Here is a 27,866-nt window from a genome sequence, read left to right on the forward strand (position 1 = left end):
TAAGGCCTAACCTACATTCAGTTTATTCACTGATTAATTCAATCAATGCAGCCCCCTAGCAGAGATGCAGTTATTTCGTCAGAGAAGTGTTTAATCAAAACAAGTTATATTGAAATAACCATGTTTCTATTGACATAACTGAATGCACACTAGGGGACTGCACCGATTTAACAAAGTTGTTTTTTCTACAGACCAGGTCCAAATGCTATGGATTGTGTCCACAAAATTGGAAGCGCTGTCCACACAATAGGAGCTCTCTTCTTCCTTGTGTGTACTAGATCCACTTACCTGTGTATTTTGTACTCATCAACCGTCTTTCCCTCCTGTGTTTCTGACCCAGATTCAACCCAACCTTGCCCCTAGTTTAGACAGTTCAATTTCTCTGTTGAGTGGCCCATATGTGAAATGAGTCTGATACTTTCAGTCCAATTCCTAGGGACAGGTGTCCACATCACAAACCACAACTGGAAAGCAGTTAGCACCCTGGCTGGCAGTCTCAGCAGGGAGGCTGGGGACTGAATGAGCCATGGACACTTTACAAGAGGTCTCCCACATCAGAGCTGAGGCCCGTTAACGGGATAGCGTGGGGAAGGTTTGCACTCTCATTGTCCATGCCGCACCTGTTCTGTAGATGGAGGACTTCAGTCTCCATTTCCTTTCATAAACACTGTATTTGCACACACAGCATGTGATCCAATGCTGCATGACTTCAGCATCACATCGGTTTTATTGGGAGAAATGCTAATGTAAAGCTGGAGTAACGCACTGTTGAATCAGGTGCACAATTATGATGACATCAAACACCGCACAAGCAATAAGGCGGAAACTATCCATCTTTTATTAGCCTATACAATGTTTGTATATATAATTATCATTAACAGAATAAGAGAATGGGGAATGCTATGCTGCAGTAGGTGAACAGAAACTTTGTAAAATCTTCTCTAAGTCCCCAACCTGGAGTAGCCTTTGTTCTCGCTGAACTCAGACTCAGGTTAGCTGGGTATTCTAATTTCTTATGCTCCTGATTTTTCGTAACAAGGACAATAGAGGCAAATAAGCACCCCCCTCAGCCTTTACACTGAGGGCTAGACTGTGACTTGGGCCTGGTCTTCATTGGGAAATGAGGTTGGTATAGCTACTTCGCTCAGGGCTGTGAAAAATCCACACCCCTGGATGATGCAGTTAAACCGACCTAACCTCCCTGTGTAGACAGCGATACGGCAATGGATGAATTCTCTCATCAGCCTAGCTACTGCCTCTCCAGGAGGTGGAGTACCTACACTGTTGGAAGAAGCCCTCCTGTGGGCATAGGTAGTCTCTTTACTGAAGCACTGTCTACAGTGGCGCCTCTGCAGTGTTTTAAGTACAGACAAGCCCTTGGACTACAGACCCATGCAGGGGAGTAAAAGGACTAAGAACCCTCCCCACCCCCATAAATCCTTGTGGGGGCTACATGGGATACAGGCACGCAGCTCCCACTTTACTCCACATTAGAGCCCTGCCCGGGACTAGTGTAGAGCCCTGCAGTGGGACCGGGATCCCCAGGGTCCCACAGGACCCGCTGCTATAACAGTGGGAGTGAGATGGGAGCAGAATTAAAAATAGTCCTGCACTGGGCTCTAATTCCCATCTAGAGCAGAGGAGTGGGGAGCATGCGGGAAGGGGCAAGGAATGGGAGAAGTTTTGGGTCCCCCACCAAATGCCCCAACTGGTGGAGCTGAGCCAGCAAGGGACTGTTGAAGTTTGCTGCTGGTACAGCCCACTCCTCACCCCTCTCTCTCCTGGAGCAAGGAATTATGTCTCAGGCACAATGCCGCCTGGGGCTATTCCTGGTTGGAGGTCGCTTATGCAGCACTCCTTGCTCAGGGCTGTGCTTAAAGGCACAATCTATCCCAGTGGAATTATTTATAAAGTCTTACTCCTCTTGACTAAGGCCCTATGGTAAGCAAGTGGTAGCAGGTGGGGCTAATAATAATGTACATCAGCGGAGGTGAGAGCTGGAGCATCATTTCCTGATGTCGGAGAGGTCCATGATGAGAGGGGAAAGAAGGAAGGGCATCATATTGGCTCGCTTGGGAGGAACAGACACTCTCTATACACAATTATTTCTCCTTTCCCAGGAGGCCTCCAGAGAATTTGCCTTTGCTGCCTGGAGATGATCCTAGAGCCATGGGAGAAACACAGAAAGAAGACAAGCTGCACAGGTCGCACTCCAATAGGAGTGAGGGTCTGGGAGAAGACACCATCTGTAACCAGACTCCTCCCGTAGACACTGAGAGCAGCATGCAGCCTGCCAGAGAGGATGTGGGCCAGGGAGAAGATGGCACAGGCTGCTATTTGATTCTTTCTGTAGCCCCCGAGCAACAGCCCAAGTACGTATCAATGCACTCATTCTGCCGCTAAGTTTTCAAGTGTGCCGTCAGCATAACACCCCCTTTGTATATCAATAGCATCCTCTGAAGAGCTGAAAGCCCTTCACATCCATCAGTCGCTTCACAAATCTGGTGTGGGAAGTAAGTATTACCCCTATTTTAGAGGGGCTACGTTGACACACTGAGAGGTGAAAGGACATACCCAAGGCCACTCAAAAGTCTGAGGCAGAGAAGGGAATAGTATCCAGATTTTCTTGAGTCCCAATACCATGTCCTACCACAAAAACCTCTCTCTCTTCATGGTTCTCCTTTCCTACCACTTGCCCATTCTAGTTAACACATGGAATACAATTTTCAAAATTGGGGAGTTACTAGGACAGGCAATCCTGCATTCAGATACACAGCATGCGGGAAAGTCCCCTTTTTACACAGCTGGTGGCAAGCACCAATTAGAATCCTCTCATGTGGGATGTAGGTTCCCTCTCAAGCCCCTGGTTTGAAAGTTGGGCCTAGGGGATTGCTATTAAAATAAATTCCTGGTCACTGTTAGCAAACTCCACCTTGTTACCTTGTAGCATGGCATGTAAATGAGAACCAGTGTTGTGGATTTACATGCCTGAGTTTATTTCCACTATTAATTTGAAGGCGTGGTTTCTGGCGAGTTCTGAAAAGCAGCCAAGCTTACTGGGATTTCCCCCCAGATGCAGAATGTTAGCAAGTCATTTGCATAAGAGTACCCATAATGTGCAGCACCTTCCCTAAGAGAGAACCTGGCCCGTGTTAAAGTAAGGAAACCTGGACATCACATGATTTCAGATCAGCACCTATACAAAGGCTCTTTATCACTTCCCGGGCCATACACCTAACACAGCTCTAGTCTAGCTGAGAGCAAGGGTTGAGTCTAAAGGGAACAATGATGTGGCCATTAATTAGCCAGCGGGAGTGTCATTGAACAATGGGATGGTTAACCCTCACAAGATAGTTCTGTTCTGGTATCTTTCCACCCTCAAATGGCTCAGAGAACATGGGTCCCTGTCTAGCATCCATACCTGGATAATGCATGGTGCTGAAACTAAGAGAATACTGCTGCTAAAAACGTACATTGTATGTTACATTCTCAAAGCACTGTACACATATCAACCAGCTCCTCCTCTCAATTCATTTGCAAAGTATTATCCCCAGAGATGTTGAGCAAATCACTTAAGACAACATAATGACTCAATGGCAGAGGCAGGGCTGGAACTCCAAACTACCTGGTTCTTGGTTGATGCTCGAGCCACTAAACCTTGGTACCTCTTGGAGTCAGCAATGAGATGCAGTTGTGAAAAAGACTAATATAATTCTGGGGTGTATTAACAAGAGTGTTATTAATACAGGAAGTAATTATCCCACTCTACTTGGCACTGGTGAGACCTCAGCTGGAGCATTGTGTCCAGTTCTGGGCGGCAAACTTTAGGAAAGATGTGGACAAGTTGGAGAGAGTCCAGAGGACAGTAACAAAAATATTAAGAGGTGTAGAAAATCTGACCCACAAGGAAAGGTTAAAAATACTGGGTATGTTTAGTTCTGAGAAAAGAAGACTTGGAGGACCTGGTAACAGTTTTCAAATATTTTAAAGGCCGTTAGAAAGAAGATTGTTCTCCTTGTCTAGGAAGGTAGGAGAAGAAGTAATCAGCTTAATCTGCAGCAAGGGAGATTTAGGTTAGATATTAGGAAAAACTACCTTTAGAGTTAAAAAGTTAAGGACTGGAATAGGCTTCCAAGGGAGGTTGTGGAAACGCTGCCATTGGAGGTTTTTAAGAACAGATTGGACACCTGTCAGGGATGGGTCTACATTTATTTGGTCCTGCTTCAGCATAGGTGGAAGGACTAGATGATCTCTCGAGGTCCCTTCGAGGCCTACATTTCTAGGACTTGTCTACACTACAGGTTATGTCAGTACAATTTATGTCACTCAGAGGTGTGAATAAGACACCCCACTGAGCAACGTAAGTTACACCGACCTACGCACCGCTGTAGACAGCGCTATGTTGGCGGGAGACGCTCTCCCACCGACATAGCTACCGCCTCTTGCAGAGGTGGTTTTATTATGCCGACAGGAGAGCTCTCTCCCATCTACATAGAACATCTTCACCAGATGCAGTGCAGCTGCGCCAGTGTTGCACTTCTCATATAGACTGGCCCTAGATTCTGTGATGGACGGGGGAGTAAATGAGGGATTCTAGAAGATCTCCACAAAGAGTATGTTTAATGGTGATTGTGCTCCTTCCTGTGCCATAAAAGACCAGCTCCCTGAATGTCCTTTGGGACACTGTTCACAAGGTGGTGGATCACTGAAATGATCCACCTACTGGTGGGAGAGTAGCTCCTGACACTTGATTCATGGGATGGTCTTAGCATGAGTTTCTGAGAGTGGAGCAATAGCAGCTGCGTACTAGGCTAAGGTGGCTCAGGGGCTCCATGGGGGAAAGGGACTGGCTAAATAGTAATGTCATGATCTTGTCAGCAATTGTGTTTGGATTGGGTCGGTCTGGGGGCATGGATGGGGATTCCACACTTGAATGCCAGGGCCACAGGGCTTTAGACTGTTTCAACCTGCTTGTCTGCAATCTCTAATAACAAGTCAAGAAAGTGACACGCAAGGCCCAGGAGACAGCGCCCAATCAAAATCACTCCCTGTATCGTACAACACCTGTCATGGGATTATTGCTAGGCCCTCAGTTATCATCAGTGACTCTGAAGGACGCTGATGCCAACGGGGGAAAAAATACCCTTCACTATCTCTTTTTGTGGCCTCCTAGCAAGGGGAGTCACATTCCTTTGCTATTTCAGTCTTTTCCATGGCAACAGATGGATGTCACAATCACAAAATCACCACTTTGCCGTATGGCGAGAGGGAGGGAGGGAGAGGGGAAGACAGATGGTGATTGAGGAAAAGCTCCGATTCTTAGGGGTCTAAGAAATCATAGGAATCCCTGATTGCTGGAGCCAAAAAGCTGACCCAGAGCTGTGGGAGGGAGGGAAGGAAGAGGCGGGCGGCTCTGCTGAGCCCAGAATAGCAGACCAGCTGTTAACTTATCACTTGTAATTATTACAACATATGGGAGTAAAGAATGGCTCTGAAGGGAAAAATAAATAGATAAATAAATAAATAAGCCAACAAGCAATCCAGGCTGCTGCAAAGCTGGCTCTGTGCGGACAAGAGAGACAACCGGTACCTGCAAGTAGGGAGGGGACCTTAGTGAGGCACCACGAATATAGGCAATTCCAGCCTATCGGAAAGTGGTCTGTGGAACAGATAGAGGCACATGAGAACAAAATGTTACAGAGGCACTGGATGAACGGGAACTGCCAGCCAAGGGGGTCAGGGTCTGGGCAGCAGGGAGGGGACATTGCAGAGGCACTAGGTTCATAGGCACTGCCATTGGAAAGGGGTCTGTCGCCAGATACATGGGCATGATGAGGAAGAGACTTTACAGAATCAGAGTGAAGAGGTCTGTACAACAGATACCTGTGCAGTAGTAGCCCCATCACTGGTTTACAGCAGAGTTTAAACCCAGGAACTTCGGCCCAGGCCTCCGCTCCTTGAACTAAAAGATGAATCCTCCTAGCCAGGAGCGGTGGCAGGTGGCTAAACTCTGTGGATCAGACACAGAAAGAGGACACATGACACACACACAGTGGTGGGTTACACCTGAACGTGGGGAGGAAACATTACAGAGGCCCCGGATGCCTGGACACCTCTAGGGGAAAGGAACCTGTGCATCAGATACTGTCGGTGAGGCGGTGACATTACAGATGCATGGGCTCTGCATGCCAGTGGAAAAGGGGGAAGAGTGTGGGAAGTCGGGTACCACAGAAGGACTTTTTCCTGTAGTTTTTGAGGATAGTGAGGAGCATTATGAAAACAGAGTTATTTTATTGCCCGGTCAAGGTGATTATAGGAAAATATTCCAACAGGCAGGGAGTGAGGAGAAAAATCTACCCTGCACTTCCCCACATATTACATTTTCCCCTTGCTGTTTATTACTATTTATTTTCTGGGGCTGCCTTCCTGATCTTCAGCATCATATACCCAGAGCTCCTGGGCCCCTTTATTTTCCTGCTGTCACCTGTCCACCTAAAGCAGCACTAATGTGTCTCAAACGGTTTGTCTCCTGGTAAACTGCAACAATGAATAGTAAAGGGTAGTGATGGGCAATCTTCAGGAAGGTTCCAGGCAGGGGTATCAGATAGACAGTCCACAAGCTGTGTTTATATAGCTTGCAGGACACTCGGATTCTGTATAATCTAAGTTTTCATTTAAAAAAAAAAAAAGTTTCTAGCCTTCACAGCGGCAAAGGTAACTGTGCAAGTGTGATGTCTGCCTGAATTTGCAGACAGCCTGAAACAATGACTCAGCTGTGTAAATTCCCTAGTCACCTATTCATCTAATCAGAGTATCCGTTGTAAAACCCAAATGTTGATGTTTCAGTGTCCACATGAACTACTGAATCACTGTTCATTTTAGTGCCCGGAATGGGAGTTGGTGAGGGGGAGGGAAGCCCACAGAAGGGAATGAGGAGATGGTTCAGGGAAGGAAACACAGAGGAAGTTTAATAAGACCAGGAAGAGGGAGATAAACAGAAAGAGGAGGATGGGGAAGGAAGAGACACAAGAACAGAAGTAGCAGTGGGAGCAGATTGTCTCATTCAGTGATGAATGGGATGATAAGGCACTAAACAAATGATAAATAATCACTAATGGTTTAGTTACTACACTGAGGCCATATTCTCTGCTTGGTCACTGTGCAAAGCTCCTACTGACACCTGTGGGCATGCATGCCACTGTGCACCGTGGGGCGTATACAGTCCTGAATTTACACCCTGGCCCATGGACTATAAAGAAATCTAGAATCCAGCCCTCTGATCCTTCATCCAGAGATTTCACTCAGATGCTGATAAAGGACCAGACTGAAGGGAACTTGCATTCTATTTCCTGCTCTGCCACTGACTTACTGTGTGACCTTGGACTTGTCACTTCACCTCCCTGTGCTCATTTCATCCTCTATAAAACTGGGTGATAATACTTACCCATCCCATCCGTTGTTCAATTCATAAATGCATGAAAAGTACCATGGCCAAGCTTTTCAAAACCAGATGACTAAAGTTAAGACTCCTAAATCCTTAAGGAGCCACTTGAGTAAGTGGCACATACTCTAGAGGTGCACAGAACATTTGAACCTCCCCGTGATCTGAGCAAGGGTTTGGATTGTTATCATTTTAATGGAATATATAGCCTTTGGTTCCATTGCAGAGCCCCGCCTGTGCAGCCAAAGGTCCTGCAGAAGACGGATGACACCCATGTCCTGCGCTTGCTGCTGCATCAGAGGGACCTGGAAATCAAGGGGCTGAGATGCGCCGCTCAGAAGGAGCCAGCAGCCCGGCTCTCCTTCATTTTGCAGGAGCTAGTGAGCATGAGGCAGAGAGTGAGTGCAACTCCCACCAGGTGAGCAGCAGAAAAGAAGGGGTTGAGGTCAGACACTGGTGTGGTGCGAAATGTGACAAAGTCCCACTGAGTGACAACAAAAAACCTGGCAAAAGGAGGGGAATCTGCCTGGGTGAAAAAGCCCATCTCACCATTATATATCCACATCGCCCCCATAAAAACTATAGGCAAACAATACTGTTAAGGTTGCAAAGTCAGCACTCAAAAGTTAGGATACACCCCCCTTGTGTGTGTATGCGTTAGACTGCAACCTTTAATGCATGAGCACAGGCTACTTCTGCCACAGGACGCCTGCCTCAGAACGTATTGGTGTTATTTTACATTCTCGTGATTTTTAAGCGAATCTCATGAATTTTTGGGCCCTGATTTGCAATGGCCATGGGTGGGTTGGGGGGCTTGGGGCTCACGCTCTAGGCCTGGTCTCTAGAATCAGGGCGCACACTGTAGGGTGGAGAGTGTATAAGGAAACATGAGTGATAGAGAGGGCTGCCATAGATTGCAGGGGGTCAAAGAGAGCAGCACAGGGGAGAACTGAAGGGAGCAAATCTTTGGGGAAGGAGGGAGGTGAACGGAGAATTTTTGCAAATGAGATCATGCATATTTGTCAAATATTTGTCAGATTACTTCCATGGCAACTCCAGATTTCAGGCCCTACAGCCTTAATAGGTGATGACTCAGCAACCCCTGGACTAGCTACTTCACTCTAACATAGACAGAGCGTCTCTTCTAGTGAGGGTGAGAAAGCTTAGCCCAGCTCCTCTTGGCTCCCCGAATACAGCAGCTGCCTTCGGCTCATGTGCAGAATACATACACCCAGGCACTGATTTTCAGAGGTGTTGAGCACCCACACCTCCCACTGAAGCCAAGCAGAGCCATAGATGCTCGGCAGCTCCGAAAATCAAACCCTTGAAGCAAATCCAGCTGTCAGATGGATGCGAGACTCTGCAAACTTAATGTGCATCAAGGTGTCAATTTGCTTAGTCAATGGAAGCAGGAGCAGGCTGGTGGGGACAGATTTCCAGGACGTCAGCACTCATAATTGAAGTCCAATTTTCAAAAGAACTCAGCACCCAGCATCTCCCATTGCTTGCCCTCGGTGCTGAGCCCTTTTGACAATCTGCTCCTCATTTTGGGTGCTGAGCACTTTTGAAAGTCTGGCCTTTAACGCCCAAGAGTCTAGCCAAGAATTGTCTCACTAGGAAATAGAGCAGAGTGAAAGAAAGTGATGTGACTGCGGAAAAGAACTGCATATAGCACCAGCCCAAAACAAGACTAGAGCAAAAGCAAAGGCTGTTTGCTCAACTAGACACTATCCCTAGGGGGAAAAAAGCCAGGCAGCTCTGAGATTTCTCTGCAAGACAAACACAAAATGGAACTTTGGTTTTGGTGCAGCCTGCGATGGGAAGATGAAAGATTTCCAGGAAACCACAGAAAAGAGGATCCCGCTCCTGCCGGTGCCACTGATTTGAAAGCCTGCTCTCTGGCGCAAAGTTCGTGCCACCGGGAAATCCGGTGAGCTCAGGGCATGGAAGGGAGCATGCTACATCACGGCTCTGCCTATGAATCACCGTGCAAACAAGGCTGCGCTCCTTCTGAAAGGGAGGCAGTGGAAATATAAACAGCCATTCAAGCTCCGTGATCCAGAACATGAATAAACTGTATGTGGCAGAGAACAGCTACCATGCCTATTAAAAAAGCCCATCCTCCCTGTATCCTAGGAACCCGTATGGATACATTATAGGACACAGCTATATGCACCACCTCCTCAGCTGGTGTACATAGTCCTAGCTCCACTGAACTCAAGGAAGCTATGACAATTTACATCAGCTGCGGGTCTGGCCTTATATATCCTAAATCACTTGGGGCTCCAGAGCAGGGCATATGGGATCATTCTGGATAGGCCAGGGGAGCAATGACCATACCGCAGTGAGCAAGGAGCAATGATCGTATTACAGTCACTGCTGCCCTTAGATCACGGCTCATCCCAGAAAAATTCTTGCAGGAGTGTCCAGGATTCAACTTAATAGCAGAGCTGCATGAGCTGCTCTGCGTTATAAAATGGCCTTTGACATAAGTCACATGTGTTCCTGTTTGCCTGAAGTAGTGCTGACAAGTGATGGTTGTGGGTATAGTTCTCACGCTCTGGGGCTGCTTTTCAGCTGGAGCCACATCATCAGGTGCTCAGACACTGCAGGGATGAGCACAATACAAACACCTCGACAGAACAAGGAACATTTAGGGTCAGCTTCACCTTTGTAAAGCCCCTTAGTTGTAATCCTCCCCTGCCTTGCACCTTGTGTAGTCATTGACACCTGCCCTGAGTGGGTGTGCAGTGTTACCATTCAGATTTGCTCCTACTTTTCTACCCACTTTGCACAGACTCTGCACATATGTAAATGACTGCATGGGGAAAGTTGAATTGAGCCTCTGGTGCCTGCAAAAGAAATGGAAGGGAGGGAGATTAGCACAGCCTTTCTGCTGCTGTTTGCTGTGTTATTACAATGATCTGTAAGCCAGAGTTTACCTGGCTGGTTTTAGGACCCAGCGGGAGACAAGAGCCTGCAAAGAGCTTCCCTCTTTGAAGCATATTTGGTGAGTCCTTTGTGCATTCCAGCTCAGCCCCTGGAGTTGGCAAAGTCTGAGCTGGACCTGACTGGGGTCCTGCTGACTGAACCTCAAGCTGATGTACGGCCACTGGCCTTTTCATTCTTGGATCATAGCTGGCACTGTGGTGGTCTGTGTTGCCAGAGTATTTCCTCAGAGGGATGCTTGCGGCTGCAACACACACACACACTTGTGGTTTTGGCTTGGCTTCCAAATGCTGACTTGACTCCTCAGATCCTTTCGGTTTCCTCCCGCTCCGCTGACAACTCTGGGTTTCCTGCATTTAAAGAACATACCACAGAAAAACCCGTGTTGAATCACATGCGCGCTGCACGCAAAGCCAAGAGTGAGCACATCCTGCCTGGGAGCAATGTTCCCGTCGGAAAGGCAAGCTGTCTGACCAGTCGTGACATCAACACATCAGAAGTGATGTCAAGAAGACACAAGTCAGAACCAGCACAGGGCAGAAGCCCTATGTGGCTCCCAGCCTTCCCAAAGGAGACAGTACTCAGGTTTCATCTCCTGTTAACATGGCAAGCTTCCTGGTACCTGATCAGAGAGCTCACAGGCAGCCCTTCCACCTCAGCTTCCTGGGCCACCAGCGACACTGTCTGTACCCAGGGCAAGTAAGAGCCTATCACTTAACTGCTAATCACCAGCCCTGATCTGGCCCCATCTGACTGCATGTGTTGAGGCTCCAGTTAATTGCATAGTAGTTACTTGCATAACACGGACTGGAGGTCCAGAGCCTGTGTGCTCAGAATGAGAGGGAAGGTGGTACAAGAGCCAGTCAGAGTGCATAGCCTCTCCATGATCACTCATCTTGCTTTGAGAGGGCATCTGGATTTGAAGCTGGGGGCCCCCTTGATCTGCAGTTAAATGCTCTACCACTGAGGTAGTTCTCAACCTTTCCAAACTACTGCATCCCTTTCAGGAGTCTGATGTGTCTGGCATACCCCAAGTTTTACCTCACTTAAAAACTACTAGCTTACAAAATCCAACATAAAAATACAAGTGTCCAAGCACACTAGAACTGAAAAATGGCACACTTTCTCATTTTGTTTGTATGAACTTTTAGTTTGTACTGGCTTCACTAGTGCTTTTTATGTAGCCTCCTGTAAAACTAGGGAAATATCAAGATGAGTTGATGTACCCCCAGAAGACCTCTGTGAACCCCAGGGGTACGCATACCCCGGTTGAGAACCACTGTGCGATATCACTCCTCCTCCTGCTGCAATGCAATGTTTTAAATGGGGAAAAGTTGAAAAGAAAATGGGTGTTTCCCTAAAACAATCAACAGTAGCAGAACTATAGTAAAACTCCCCCTGAATCCAGTATATTAATAATCAGAGACAGACTATCTGCCTCAGCCTCAGCACACAAGTTGCCTCAGGTACGTAACTTTAAAGGATTCTTGCTCCTACCTTTCTGGGTGGCCTTTTTATACTGGAGCCTCCTGAGCTTCTGTTATTGCTCCAGAGTTTGCAAGATAAGGACACCAGGAATTTAAACTGGCTTGGTATAACTTGGTTAATGTGTCACAAAACTAGTTTGGAGGGAGGGGGGCTTCAGTCCCCAGTGATTCCACCCCCATCAGGAAAAGTTCACATACAATTTGTGCAAACTGCTTTACGGCTAAGAGTGGAAGAGGATGTGGAAGCTGCAAGGGGCTCAGGAGTGTAATGAACATAATGATGGAATGGGTGGGTGAGGTTCAGTGGCCTGCAATGTGCAGGAGATCAGACTAGATGATCATGCTCAGTGGTTTGAGCATTGGCTTGCTAAACCCAGGGATGTGAGTTCAATCCTTGAGGGGGCCATTTAGGGATCTGGGGCAAAAATCTTTCAGAGATGGTATTTAGTTGGGAATTGGTCCTGCTTTGAGCAGGGGGTTGGACTAGATGACCTCCTGAGGTCCCTTCCAACCCTGATATTCTATGATTCTATATTGCTGATGTAAAAATCAGAGTACGAACCTATGAGCAATGTTGATGCATTCGAAAGGGAGTCCCTATCCAGTCTTACCCAGGGGATGGAAAGGCAGTGTAGGTAGAAATTCAAAAGGAGACAATGGTGGTAATTCCTGTGACCTGATTTAATTCATCCTCCGGCTATAAGGAAGCAGGAACACACACACAAGGAAACACTGGAAATTAGGGTTAGCCATCTGTCTAGGCATTTATAAGGCACCAAGCACAGTGGTTGTCTCTAAAATGTCTGAAACATGTCTATTGTATTGAGATAGCTCTGAACATGGTTTGGAATTGGAAAGAGAAGTGTAATGATCTTGTGGGTTTCTGTAGGTACCAAACCAAAAGAGACCAGCCAGAGCATCTCCAAAAGGAAATCGACAGACTGAGCTCTGAATTGCAGGCTGAAAAGGAGCTCCATATGAGGGTAAGTCACTGAAACCCAGCAAGCGGGGAGGATCTCAGACCCTGGACTCCACCCGGAGCAGGAACTTCTACACTGCTATTTTTAGCCCGGCACTCCAAGCCCCGCGAGACCAGTCAGTTGACCCAGGCAGGCTCTGAGACTTGGTGCCACAGGCATTTTTTTTGCAGTGTAGACATACCCTGACAGACCAGGCTAGCCAGGGCTTGGGCACCCCACAAGCAATAGAGGTAGTGAAAGAACTGTGGAGCTGGATAACAGAACAAAATCGCCTGTAATTCTCTAAAGCTATGTCTAGAAACACTACAGTGGCACAGCTGCAGCACAGCAACCATGCCGCTGTAGTGTAGACACTTACTACAGCAAGGGAGGGGTTCTTCCGTCTCTGTAGTAAATCCACCTCGCAGTTAGGTTGACGGAAGAATTCTTCTGTTAGCCTAGAGCTGTCTACATTGGGGCTTAGGTCAGATCAACAACATCTGAATTTTTCAAACCCCTGAGCAACGTAAATAGGTGTTGAGCTAAGTTTTAGGTGTAGGCCAGGCCTAAGTAGCATGCAGACACACCCTATACCATTGTTTTATAAATAAGGACAGCGAGATCAGTTCTGAAAGAGGCAGACGTGGGCATTGATGGGCAAAATGAGTCCAATGACATCCATGCCACATCTGCAGACTGCTGAGCGGCTGACAGGCCAATATTCACCGATAAGAATTACAAACAAATTTAGAGTCAGTCTAGCAGAACCTGGCTCATCCACACACGTACATTTAAACAACAACCACGTCAGTGCACTGACTGTCCAGAGTAGGTAGCTGTTGTCATGGTTAACAATAGGGCCCATGCAATGCTCTGCACTGAGGCCATCAGCTATCATAGACTGAACGTAAGAAAATATGTAGGGAGCTGTACCCTGGATGTTCAGTCTAGTCCAAGACCCTCAGGTGAGTGGGATGCGGGGGCTCTTACCTGCAGCCTGGCTAGTATGAACTGATGGATGGGCGTACTGATTACTGACTAACCTCTTAGACTGCATTGGTTAAAGATTCAGTCTCCTGAGGGCTACATCATCAGGAATATTATTAGCATTAAGAGACCCTAGGAGCACACTGCTGCAGTCTAAGAGATTAGTCAGTAATTAATACATCCATCCATCCATAAGGCTACATGTGGGACACAGACTATGTCTTTTGGGACTGACCTTTCATTGGCCAAACCACTCGTCCATCTCTTTTCTCCTTCTGGGTGAGCTGTAGCTTGCCGCTTACAGGAGAGTGTGTTTGTGGTAGTGGCTGGGGCTTTAGAGGTAGCGGGTTCAACCCCTGCTGACAGCCCAATGTGGGGGCGGGGTGTCATTACAGGCCTGAGGCCAATTTGACCATCACCATCCAGGCTCATTCCAACAGCTGGGAAATGATGCAGATATTGATGGTGCGGGAGTGAAGTGTCCCATGATAAAAATGAGAGTCACATAGGAGCTGGAACTAGGGCTGCTGGGGGTGCTGCCAGCAGGGAATATGGCCCCAAGTGGTTGGCTTTGGCATTTACAGTTTTCCTTTTTTAAAAGGAGATGCAGCTTTTGAAGGAGAAACTCTGCAAATCAGAGCTGTTGGTGCAGCAACTGTACAAAGAGATCATGAGGCTGGAGAAGGCACAGCCTGGGAGACCCGCCCAAGGCCTCCGAGAGCCACAGGGAACAAAGGCCAGTGTGAAGCAGGATGATATGCCAGAAATGGAGAGTTTCGAGGTAGGAACTAAAGCTTTAGAGAGCTGAGAGCAAGTAAAAAGAAACAGAGGGAGAAACGGGAGGAGGGGGGACGGAAAGACACTAAGGGTCAGAGATGAAGGCTGCAGTCTCCAGGCATCAGGACTAGAATGAGATTCAATTGCCTGCTCTACAGACAAATCCACCGGTCCATGACTTACCAGCCCAGTCAGCAGGGAGACAAGGATACTGGCACTGTCAAAGCATCCTCTCAAAATGAACACACACATCACCCCCGAGACAGAAACCCCACCCACTCTGCAAAGGGGTGGCCACTATCCTACAAGCTCTCCCCTCTTCCCCCCACGCTGTCCCCATCCACACACGCCTGGGCCCCGATGCTAGTCACCCACCACCCTGATCTCCCTGCAAACTCTTTGCCATCCCTCAGGGCCTTGAGCACATTGCCCCCAGCTGGGATGGGGGCTACGCATCCCTCCTCCTGGGTGGAGCCTTAGAGACAGGGAGGGATGGCCTGGGAAGTGCACAGGGTCCCTTCCCAGAAGCCTGATGGTGACCCCTGCCACCTCCATTCCCGGCAGGGTCAGGGCCATGGTGTACAAAGGGGGGTGCCTGTGGTGCAGGGGTAGAGGCAAAGAAATAGCACAGTCCGGGGGAGGGGTTGCGAGTCTCACCGTGCTCCTTGCTGTCAGTGTGAGCCACCCTCACTGTAGAGCTACCCCGTTTCCAGGAGACAGCACCAGAAGGAGCCGGGCTCAGTGGCTGCCCCCTTGTGTGCTGCCTCGCCTCTGTGGCGCTCTCTGAACTCGCTCTGCCCTTGCTGGGGGAGGCTCGCATGCAGACTGGCCAGCCAGAGATCTGAGTCCATGTCGCTCCCATGCTGTAATTCATTAGAAGCTGGGTGTTCCAGTCCTCCAGCTGGTGCTTGGTCACTTCCCTGCAGATTCCTCCACCCAAGAACCGTTCTCCACAGATTCTCTTCCCAGCCACCTTTCTGTAGCATAAAAACAAGAAATGCCCTGCTGCTTTTCTGACCCACAAACAGCTAGGCCATTCCCAGAACCGACACGATTCACTGCCCTGCCCAAGCGATCTGCCATGCCAGTGCCCTCGGTGCTCCCCTCCCTGCTGACATGGGGCTCGCAAGACACTGAAGGAGGAGAGAGGTGACTATAGGGTGACCAGATAGCAAGTGTGAAAAATCAGGCCGGGGTGGGGGGGTAATAGGTGTAATGTAAGAAAAAGCTCCAAAAATCGGGACTGTCCCTATAAAATCGGGACATTTGGTCACCCTAGGTGGCTAAAACTGAAGTCACACCAGAAGGACAGTCATTCCTGGTTCTCCCAGTGCTTTCTGTCCTCTGCACGGCTTTCCTTCGCATTGCAAGCTCTTACAGGCAGGGACCGCAACTATTGGGTGCATTGCACCGTGCCAATGTTAAACAAGTGATACTAAGCAAGCAGCCTCAGCTGGCGACACTCCCTGCTCCCACACAACCTCTGGCTCCAAACTGCCACTCATCCCCTGATATTTCTGCATCTTGCTTCCTTTTCCTGTACCTGGGATTAGGGAGCCCTCCACTGGCTGGGCACTGAACAGATCCTTTCCCCCACAGCTCATTCAGGCCCTGACTCAATAAGATATTTAAACACGGGCCTAACTTCAAGCTTTGATTTCAGTGGGACTCTCCATGTGCTTAAAGGTAGGCCCGTGCTTAAGTATGTTGCTGAGTTTGGGCAAGGGGAAGGTAAGCAGTAAAGATCCAGCAGATTCATCCACGACATGCACTGTGTCTACTGCTCAGAGCTCAAGTGGCAGTGACATCTCCTCTTTGCAAGGCCCTAGGCAACAGAGGATGAGACCTTTGCAAAGCGATACACTCTGGGGCTGGCCTGACCGATCCTGTCCAGTAACAGGCCGTGGTACACACTACAGGGAGTCTGAACCTCTTTATTCCCTGCCCCAACAAGCAATGAGAATTAGGATGGGAACGAAGAGCCATCCACCCCTCCTGTGAGCCAGCCAGGTCTAAATGAAGAAGGTGGCTTGCCTGGAGTAGGGGGCAGATTTGAGAAGACCTCTTTATTTACCCTTATAGTCCCTTCCTGCCTCCCTGGGGATGCTGAGTGGCGATCAGCTGTGAAAGCCTCTCTGGGAAAAGAGAAATGCTCTAAGCTGAAGCGGTGTCCCTCAGACAGAGATGTCAGTCACTTGAGCCTCAGGGGGAGGCCTGTGCGGTTGCACTCTGGGAGTTTAGCAGAAAAGGTTAGGAAAGGTGTATGGCTGAATCAGGGAAGAACAGCGCCTGTCACAAGCAATTACTTTATTATCATCAGTACATAAAGCCAGAGGAGCAGTGCAACCAAGTGGCTAATTCAAGGAGAGCGGAGGGGGAGAGGAGAAGGAACATGTATCACCATGGATATTCTTCTATTGCACCCTCTTTATACAACCATATTCAGTGCCCAAGCATTTTGCATGTGACAGACAGAAAAGATAGGCCTGAGCCGGAAGCCCAGATTCAAACAGCCACAGATTTTGGAGATTTCAAAATCTGAGCCCAGAGTCAAGTTTTGCAGCTCTGGTCATAGGCCAATTAGAATGGGGTGAAATGTGGCTAGGAGCCAGTATAAATATTCCAGGAGAAATGGATCTATCAAGAAAGAGCGAGTGGAGAGGCCTTACGGAAGTTTCTGTGCCATACATTCAGAGTCTGCCACACGGCTGGAGGGAGTGGGTGCACAGCTTTAGGTTGCACCTTGTAGCTTAGAAAGAACTCTAAGAATGCAGGAGACGTGCCAAGTCTCACTCCGTTAGTGCTTGAGATCCAAAGGTTACAGAAGGCAAGAGGAGGCTGCTCATGGACGTTAGTGGGTGTTTGATCAGGCCTCTTGAGAGAGACTCGCTCATTTGGGCTAACAATTTTTAACATCTCTCACCCTTCGGCTGAAGGAATTTTGAAGTCAGTGTCTCTTTACAGGTCTTATGGCTACAATCTGGTAGTTTAGTCCCACAAATTTGGGTCTTTTTGGTGAAGGATGGTCTTGTGGTTCAGGGGTTGACTGGCCTGGGATTCAGGAGCTGTGCATTCAACTTCTGGCCCTGCCACCGACATCTTATGCGACTATGGCTGCATCACTTAGTCTCTCTGTGCCTCAGTTCCTCATCTGTTGAATGGAGATAATAATGCTCCCTTTGTCTGTCTTGTCTAATGAAGAGTGTACACACTTCAGGGGCTGGGTCTTAGTATGTGTTCATACAGCACCAAGCACAATGGAGTCCCGCTCTCAGCTGGGGCCTTTACGCACTACGATAATAAAGTATCAGAGGGGTAGCCGTGTTAGTCTGGATCTGTAAAAGCAGCAAAGAGTCCTGTGGCACCTTATAGACTAACAGACGTTTTGGAGCATGAGCTTTCGTGGGTGAATACCCACTTCGTCAGATGCATGTAGTGGAAATTTCCAGGGGCAGGTGTAACCTGGAAATTTCCACTACATGCATCCGTCGAAGTGGGTATTCACCCACGAAAGCTCATGCTCCAAAACGTCTGTTAGTCTATAAAGTGCCACAGGACTCTTTGCTGCTTTTACAATAATAAAGAGGCTTTGCGAGATCAAACAGGCATAGAAATGGCCCTGCCCCCAATTCTAATGAAAAGCTTATTTAAAAACACATTTTTCATTTTGTCATTAACATACTGAAAAACAATATCAAATTATGTAGATGTTTATCCTGATTAACCTTACCTAACACATTCATGCTTTTGCACCAGTACAATCAATCTTAATCATAACTGTTTCCATGTATCTCTCGCCTCCTAATTCCACCTTATTTAACCTTTAACAAAAATCCACACAAGAGGCACTTAGACCTCTAGACATTGACAAAACAAATAAGTTTAGTTACCCACCACTGCACATAGTGTCCAAATGTAAATAGTTGTTCTGCCTTCCATGTAGGAGACTTTCTGGAAGCGTTCCCTTCTTCTGCTATTTTCCCTTTGTAAATCACATGTAAGTTATAATCAACTGCTATGTATATCCCTTCATATAGAAATCATTTGACCTGTTCCTCAACTGCATTTGTCAAGTTTAAAAGGCCCATTTGTGTTTGGTGAGCCTCTTATTGTTGTCTGTATTTATTTTGTTCAAAAGTAAAAACACAGTGACCGTACACTAAGATCTGCTTGATCCCAGTATAAAGCAATCTGTCATTTTTTCCATGGCGATGGTTTCCCAAGCTTTATTTCTCCATGCCATTAATCTAATTAAAAGATTTGTGTTTACATTTAAACCTACCCGGCATTGTTTGCAACCCAAACACAACAGCACTGGGCTGGTGAATGAGAACTAAGAAGGGGAAATGACTAGTCCATTTTCATTCTCCAGTCTGAGTAAAGAAAAGGAAATGGTGTAACAGGTAATAAGTCAGTTATTGAGTTTGATTTTTAATTTTTTTTCCAAGTCTAATAACCTACATTAGTAACCCAGGGAAAGAAATTTGCTTTCTTCCACCCCTAAAAATCTAAGATTTGTAACTCAGCAGCATCCTTTTAAAATCTCATTTGTCACAGGTTGGCAGCATCGCTGGGGGCGCTATTAGATCAGAATTTGTTCTTTGCATGGTCGCCGTGTTAAGTAGAGGCTGAGGGAACTGGGATTGTTTAGTCTGCAGAAGAGACGAATGAGGGGGGATTTGATAGCTGCTTTCAACTACCTGAAAGGGGGTTCCAAAGAGGATGGATCTAGACTGTTCTCAGTGGTACCAGATGACAGAACAAGGAGTAATGGTCTCAAGTTGCAGTGGGGGAGGTTTAGGTTGGATATTAGGAAAAACTTTTTCACTAGGAGGTGGTGAAGCACTGGAATGGGTTACCTAGGGAGGTGGTGGAATCTCTTGCCTTAGAGGTTTTTAAGGTCAGGCTTGACAAAGCCCTGGCTGGGATGTGTTAGTTGGGGATTGGTTCTACTTTGAGCAGAGGGTTGGACCTTATGACCTCCTGAGGTCCCTTCCAACCCTGATATTCTATGATTCTTATTCACCAGTTGAGGGCCTGATCCAAAGCCCATGATGTCAATGGAAAGACTCCTACTGACTTCGCCAGCTATAGGTTCATAGTCATGGAACAGTTGCAGCTCACCCTCTAGTTCAAACCCAGATCCTTGCCTCTTGCTGTGGACTTACAAAAAACAATAGCAGCATGCCAGTCTGCCTGCTTGGAGATCAGAACCTCCAAGGTTCAGACTGAAAGTGTCTTCCTACAACAGGATTCCAACTGAATTCCCTCATGTAATGTGAGCAGCTAGACACCCCCAAACCCAGTAAGGTTCGACATTGACACCAGTATAGATCTGAAAGGATGTCAGGTATCGCTGGGATGGGACAGGCTACAGAAATATTCAGTATAATCCTAATGGTACATGGCTAGAAAGGGTGTCCAGTCTACTAGCTTCTGGCCAAGGGCCTCACTAAGCTGCCATGGTTAACATGGCAAGGTCTGGACACTGAGGACCAGAAGAGCAGTCAATGATCAAGAGGCCTCCTTGCTGTAGGGCTGCTGCTAAGGATAACTAGCACATATCTAGATGGTCTCGTGGGAAGCACTAGCCCTAGGACTCATCAGATAAGTGCCAAGTTCCAGACTGTGCCTCAGACATAGTGTGTGACCTTGGACAAGTGCTTAAGCTGTGTGCCTCAGTTTACCCATCTGTGAAATGGGGCTAATGATACTTCCCTACTTCACAGGGGAGAGGTGGGATAAATTCATTCACAGACATGCTCTGGTATCTTAGAGAGGAGCAACTAGAGGGGGGGAGGGAGGGATTTCTTATTAGCTGGAGTCACGACTGTGCATAAAAATGTCTCTTTAGTGCAGAACTCCATTTTGTAACTTGCAAGTGAACTGTGACACTCACAATTTTAAATTAAATTATTTAATGTATTAAATCACTGCCTGAAGCGCATCTGATGGGGATTTGCTTTTAAATCCCCCCACCTCCACCCAAAACATACTTGGTTTTTTAATATAAGACTGGATGTGCATAAATACCTGTCCCATAGGGAAACAGTTTGTTTTCCTTTGCAGTTTCTCTTCTTCTCTCCCTGTTGCTCCCTCTCTTCCCTCTGCCCCTGCCTCACACCCACCTTCTCATGTGTATATTTTAGCAGACACAATCACGGGAAACACAAGAATGTTGACTATTCAGAATGGAATTTCTCAGACAGTGTACAGCATTACAGGCCTTTTAAAGCTGAATAGAAGTATGTGTTGTGACAAAGTTCCTCCTCTACCTTGGTGGGTCCTGCGCTTATTGGCAGATTTGCTCACCTTAGTGATCTTCCCCTCTGGTGGAACCCACAGTCTGGGTCAGCTCCTCCTGTAGCTGATCAGGAGGTTTGGGGGGAACCCGGGCCCACCCTCTACTCCAGGTTCCAGCCCAGGGCCCTGTGGATCGCAGCTGTCTATAGTACCTCCTGTAACAGCTGCATGACAGCTACACCTCCCTGGGCTACTTCCCTATGGCCTCCTCCAAACACCTTCTTTATCCTCACCACAGGACCTTCCTCCTGGTGTCTGATAACGCTTGTACTCCTTAGTCCTCCAGCAGCACACCCTCTCACTTTCAGCTCCTCACACTCCCACCACAAACTGGAGTGAGCTCCTTTTTAAACCCAGGTGCCCTGATTAGCCTGCCTTGATTGGCTGCAGGTGATCTAATCAGTCTGTCTGCCTTAATTGGTTCTAGCAGGTTCCTGATTACGCTAGTGCAGCCCCTGCTCTGGTCACTCAGGGAACAGAAAACTACTCATCCAGTGACCAGTATATTTGCCTTCTACCAGACTCCTGTACCCCACTGGCCTGGGCCTGTCACAATGTGTACGCTCACACATGTGCACACTGGGAGAATAACTGCTCAAGCCAGTCACGTTTAAACAAGGTTATGGCTCACAGTATTCAGTTTCCAGGCCCAGTTTTAACAGGATCTCCTTTTGTTGAATGAGACTCATGCAAGCCAAACATAAACTATGCGTAGGGCCATTCATTTTTTTATCTTCATTTAATTTTCCTGGGAGTTTATCAGTGTTTATTATTATCATAGCAACAAAAACAGGTGAAAAATCAGTGGAAAAACCTTTTTCTGGGTAAATATTGGGGTTTATTTTGATGGACGGGGAAAAAGGTATTCAGTAGATCAATGCTTTGATGAATGGAATTTGCTGCAGAACTAAAAACACAATGCCACCTGTGAGTTTAAGAAAACAATATCTCTCTAATGCCCAAATAAAACTTTTCATTAGAATAAACAGTTTACTGTTGTAGCCTTAGAACTATCATCCTATAAATATTTACATTTGGGTCACACCATTTGCAGCACATACATTCAACTTCATCCTTTTCTCCTGTTTTTGTTTTTTGAACACTTTTGAATACTTTCTTGTGTTCTGAAACAGATTCTGATAGAGATTTTCATTTTCTTCCCATTTTAGTGGATCAGATTTTTAAACCATTATCTGCTAACAGCTTGAAATGTGTACATGGTGGGCGTGAGATTCATCAGTATGTTCAGATGCGCACACACCTCAGAGCTTGTGTGCGTGCCTGTTTGTTTATTGTGTGTCTCAGACTAATACATCGCCTTACTTCAACGGGCAGCTTTGCATATACACACAGACTAATGTATTATCATAATACAGACATCTCACGCAACGTATTGCATTTTCCTAATAAAACTAGTTATTTTTTACATATTTGAATGATACAAAAGTAGGGTGAAAATTGGAAAAAACTAAACAACACTGAAGAACCCAGGATTTTTTCAGTAAAGATCAGTTTAAACTGAAAATGAAGGTGCTTAACTATGCAGCCTATGTAATCCACAGCATGGTTTTACAACACAGATCTCAGACAAAATAAAAACACCAACACTTGCACACACTGGTCAGGGAAAGTGTGCTAGAGCCCTGCTAGTAATAGCCTTGTGCCAGCACTATTGTAGCTATCAGTTTCTATACCAGTGTGAATAGGGGCCAAACAGACAAGGATCCTGCAGATAACCGTCTGCTAAAACGCACATAAGCCGTGGAGAGAGAGAGCAAGTCACAGGCAAAAGACAAGAGCAGAAAAGAATAAGAAAGGTACAAAATTAGAGTTTGGGCTGGTTCCCACTGAAGCCAATAGCAAAATTCCCATTGACTTCATTGGTATTAGAATCCAGCCTTCAGCCCCGTCCTGGACAGCTGCCCTGTTATAAGGAATGTGTGTGTGAAATTCCAAAGCCAATCTAGCTAAGCACAGTGTCTCCTGTTCGGGAATTAGAACCATCATTTGGCACAGAAACCTTGGCAGAGGGGCGAGAACTTTGGAACAGGTTTGAGCCTGCAGTGCTGGGGGATCTGCAAATTGCATTACAGCAATGGTATGTGGTAGGCAGCTCTGCTCTAATCCAGAAACCGACGGAAGCTAGGCATGGCCCGAGGCCAGGGAAAATCACAGCGCTGCGTGCCCTGGATGGCTCAAGTTTGATGTAATGTGGTTATGGAGCAGAGCTCAGGCAGAAGGCATCCAGCAGGGGTGGGGATAGTGTGGGGGTGCGTGTGGGGCAGGTCACAGCCAGGGCTGCCCTTATATCACGGCAAAATACCTCCCCTGCAATTGGAAATAGATTTGTAAGGAGCAGCTGAGGCGTTCCCCCTTTTAAGGCAGGTTTCTGCATGGGGCAGGTCAGCTGAGGGTGGCTCTGTCAGCAGTTACGGAGACATGAGGTGAGGAACGGAAGGCGGAACGGGATTAGCTGGGCCACACGGCCCACAGGCTGCTGGAGGCAGTGCCCGTGACTTCAGGCAGCAAGGGCAGATGGGGAGCTGGGCACATTTTGCTGTGACTCCCCTCATATCTGGCAATCTGGCTTATGCAGAGGGGACTCAGAAGAGCTGTGGAAAGAGGAGTTAAAACCCATTAAAAGAGGAGGAGATATGTGCTGAGTCAACAAAACTTCTCTGTAGGCTTAGAGGCAGGTGCTGGGGTCTGCTCTGGTGGCACAAAGTTGCTGGAAAGCCTGTGGATTTGACCTAAGGACCACCCCGCAAAGGGGACTGCTAGGGACCATCCACCCTCTTCGCCCCAGAACAGGACCAGAGGATCCTAGGAATTAACGGACTGGGTCGGACCAGCGCTCATCCGGCTAGTCTAGGCTCTGGGTATGGCTACACTGCAGCTGGCAGGGAGCCTTGCAGCCCAGGCAGACAGACTTGGGTGAGTGAGGCTCACGCTAGCATGTGGACGTCATGGTGCCAGCAGAGGCTCGAGCTAGCCATGTGAGCTCAAGCCCACCCTAACCCTGGGTCCGAGCTCAGGTAGCTATCGCAAGCCTCTGCCGTAACATCGATTCAGCGATTTTTAGTGCACTAGTGCCAGCACCATACACGCACGTCTGTCTATGTGCAATAGACAAAAGTGCAGATACCCCTTCTGGGGCCTGTACCCATTGCTTCAGAAGATGATGCAAGAAAGCCTCCCAGTTTCTTGTTTGTTTAACATCCTTAGTGTTGTGACTCAGGGTGTACTTGCTAGCCATCTAGACCTCTTCTCCCTTTTTGGAGCCCTCAACAGTATCCTGTGACAGTGACTTCCACAGCTTAACCTTGCAGTGAGTGTGTGTGGAAAAAATATTTCCTCTGAGCAGTTTCAGATTTGCTACCTTTCCATTTCATTGCCTGTACCTTTGCTCCTGTTTATTTGCCCTTCTTGTAACACTTTCCTGATCTACCTTTTCGGTAACGTTCATTACTTTGTACAGTGTCTCATGGTCCTTCTGAAGCAGCAAAGAATCCTGTGGCACCTTATAGACTAACAGAAGTTTTGCAGCATGAGCTTTCGTGGGTGAATACCCACTTCTTCGGATGCAAGCAGACTGCATCCGAAGAAGTGGGTATTCACCCACGAAAGCTCATGCTGCAAAACTTCTGTTAGTCTATAAGGTGCCACAGGATTCTTTGCTGCTTCTGCAGAACCAGACTAAGACGGCTACCCCTCTGATACTTGACATCATGGTCCTTCTGACTCCTCTCCTCTCTAAGGCAAACAAACTCTCTGCTTCCTTGGCAGTTTTGCCATGTTCCTCATCGGCTGTCTCTGACCATAATTAATTTTGCGGTATCCTTTGAGGCTGGATGGCCAGAACTGAATGCACTATTCCAGATCAGGGCACCTCAGCAATTTAGATAATGCCAGTGACAAAAGCCAAAATAGATAAAATTCGAAAAATGAATCCAGCATTGCTGAGGTGTCAGAATCCCACACTGGCTGAAAGCAAGTCCATAATCGTCACTGCTAAGGAGGGAGCTGATCCTGCAAAATTGAAGTTAGTAAGAATTTGGCCATTGATTTCAATGGGAGCAGAATCAACCCCTACATTCATTATACTATTTGGCCACGAGAGGGAGATATTCAATAAGCCTTTGCTGCATATGGAATTCACATGTTATTTCTCCCCACATGGCTGAGCTTCCTTCTGTTTTTAAAATCAGCCTTTGTGACTTTAGGCAAAACAAACAAAGTGGTGGAAAAGCAGATGGCCCTGTTTGATTGTGGGCATCTTCATGCAGCCACACAAGAGAGGAGCGGGAGATCCTTTGGAATCTGAAGTCAAAACATGAGAGACCCCAGTGAAATAAGCAGAACCAGAGCTGAACTAATGGGGGGAGATTATATTTCAAACCTTACAATCAATCACGAATAAGGCAGATGGATCCCCAGTATATAAAGAGTGAAGCAACCCAGGATGACCTGCAGGACCAGTGAGGGGTATGCTCTTCAGCAGCTCTGAGGGGCTGCAAAGTGCATCCCAGCCCATTAAGAGAAGGGGATAAACAGGCCTGGACTCTTTAGAATTCAGTCCTTGAGATTCAAGAGGAAAACCAAGCCTGGGGCTGGAGGGAGAGGCAGGACAATGGCGTTAAGCAATGGGAGACGCAGGAATTTAAAAATAAGTTAAATGTGAAAGAGAAGCAGAGAGCCAGCGGAATTCAGAACAAACACAACCAAAACAGCAAAGCCCCCTCTGTGAGCTAGTGGCTTTTAGGTTGCTTACACTATCATAATTGCACCCATGGGTGCAGCTGAACAGGGTGTGGGCCATGACTCAGCTGCGAGTATAGCCAAGCACAAACCAGTTTCTGAAACGATGCTAAAACATGGTGTGTGCTTGGCTACTCTTGCAGTCAAACTGGGACAACTGCACTTATTGCTGACATCCATTGGCAGCAGGGGATATTTCCTGTACTGTAGACAAGGATTTTCAGGACTGAAAACTTTTAAGCATTGTCACCGACTCATTGCCATCCTCTCCCGTTATCTGATACTGTATTAACTACTTATCTGGGGGAAGGGAGCCTGGCAAAAGCAACAGGTTTTTCTTCTGACACCAGGTAATAATATTTATGACTCCACTAGCAGGGACACTTCATCACCTGTGAGTGAATTGATTGTGAGGCACCCTCCCCACTAGGTGGCAGCACAGTTGCACCAGTGGGCATGCTACAAAATCATCCTATTACTTGGCACAAATATGGCACCTTTCCTCCAATGATCTCCACGCTCTTCCAGGACAGTTAGTTTTGTCCCACTCTTGGTAGGCAGGTAAGCATTACTGTCCTTTAGGGAGAGGGAATTGGAGACTTAATGAAGGAAGGTGACTTGCTTTGGGTTCTTCTACATACAGTAGCAGAGTCAAGGAGAAAGTTGTGATTCCCCGTTCCCTGCTGTAACCACTAGCCCATGCACGGATTACAGAGACTGCAAGTCTAAAACAAGACAGCATGGTGTTTTTCAGGACAGACCTTTGATTCTCAGAGATGTTATTTTCTTTCTTCACATCTGCTTCGGGTGACAACTTAAGCATGGTTTAAGAAACTGAAAGGCAATATCCAGCTAGTACGGCGACACAGGACAGAGGGCAGTCTGACTCGGGTACGGTGGGGTTAGAAGTCCTGGTCAGGGTCTTCTCCCAGGCTCTATGCCAAGTGAATAAACACGCCCACCACCCTACAGATCAGAGTGCAGACCTGATTGGCCCAAATAGCGGCCCTCAGTGATAAAAAGCAATACCAGAATTTAGTGCAGTGTATGTTCTTCCCCCACTAGACAGATCTACAGCTGCAAGGGTAACCAGGAGAAAGCACAGAGACTGCTCTGTGGGGGTGGGGGAAAGCCAGTTACAGAAATGTCCCAAAACAACAGAGATAAACATGACAGTTCACAGTCAAGTTAAGGCCATTACTGGTGTTTGGGGGTGGAGTGGGAGGTTATTTAAGGACAGAACTGAATGCTCACCCCTGAGTAAGTGAACATGGATTGTGCTTTAGCGTGACCACAAAGAGGGTGTGACGCTGGCTGAGGATCACTGCTTTAGCTTGTTTCATATCAGGCCCCTTCCACCCTGGGACTCTTCCTACATCTAGCCAGGACCCGCCTCTCATCTACCAGTATAGGAAGGGCGGGTGGTCACATGCCACTGGGGTCCCCGTTTTGATCCCCATATTGAGACTCCATGAGCTAGAGGATCAAAGCGCATGCCCTGCATTGGGGCTGCAGCACCTGAGTCCAACTGATGGAGAGGGAGGGGGGATGAGAAAGGAAGAGCGAAGTTAGGACCCGGATAACACTCTCACACAGGACAAATCACTCAAGAGGTCACAAGTGACGGAGTGGCTCTGTTAACGTGCTGCTTGCTTTTCTCCACGTAGCTTTGGTCAGAGACAGGAAACAGCAACGTAGCGGCAGAGCCTAGTAACATGGCGCTGCGGAGGATCCCCAAGCACATGAGCTTCCTGGATTCATTCTTCAAGGTCAGTCCACTGCACAACTCCATGGTGGGTGGCAGAATCAGGGTTAAGTGCAAGATCAGGGACTGGAAGCCCCTTCTGCCAAAAGACTCCACTTCACTGCCTGATGTGCCATCGGTGTGCGATTGTATTAAACAGCTGGTGAGGGGCAAGAAGGGGAAGAGAAACACTTCTGGGACTGGCATTGGTAGTGAGGCCCTTGTCCAACCCTTTCAATGAACGTGGCAGAGCAAGATCTTTGGGGTGTCCAAAAGCTCATAGGGAACCCTGCAGCCTTGGAACCCTGCAGACACGACAGACATTCTGCCACTATTCTTGGCTGTGGCATTTGTATCTAGAGGACACCAAAGGGGCTAGCAGTTGGCAGAGATCCGCCTGGCACACAGATTGCAGTCCTGGACAGCGATTGGCAGGTTCACCATCTTCTTCTGGTTTTTTA

At 47.5% G+C, this 27,866-nt stretch overlaps 1 protein-coding gene across 1 annotated transcript in view; it reads left to right on the forward strand.

Moving 5' to 3' along the window:
• LMNTD2 (lamin tail domain containing 2) overlaps positions 1-27,866 on the forward strand; it is a 60,541-nt gene that overhangs the window by 12,523 nt on the left and 20,152 nt on the right. The window contains exons 3-7 of the mRNA XM_045012682.1: positions 2,121-2,372; positions 7,668-7,859; positions 12,767-12,860; positions 14,425-14,604; positions 27,329-27,430. Of these exons, the coding sequence (XP_044868617.1) occupies positions 2,121-2,372; positions 7,668-7,859; positions 12,767-12,860; positions 14,425-14,604; positions 27,329-27,430 (820 nt within the window). The remainder of the gene's footprint in view (positions 1-2,120; positions 2,373-7,667; positions 7,860-12,766; positions 12,861-14,424; positions 14,605-27,328; positions 27,431-27,866) is intronic.

The sequence above is a fragment of the Mauremys mutica genome, chromosome 4 (assembly GCF_020497125.1).
Source record: "Mauremys mutica isolate MM-2020 ecotype Southern chromosome 4, ASM2049712v1, whole genome shotgun sequence".
In the NCBI taxonomy this organism is placed as follows: Eukaryota; Metazoa; Chordata; order Testudines; family Geoemydidae; genus Mauremys; species Mauremys mutica.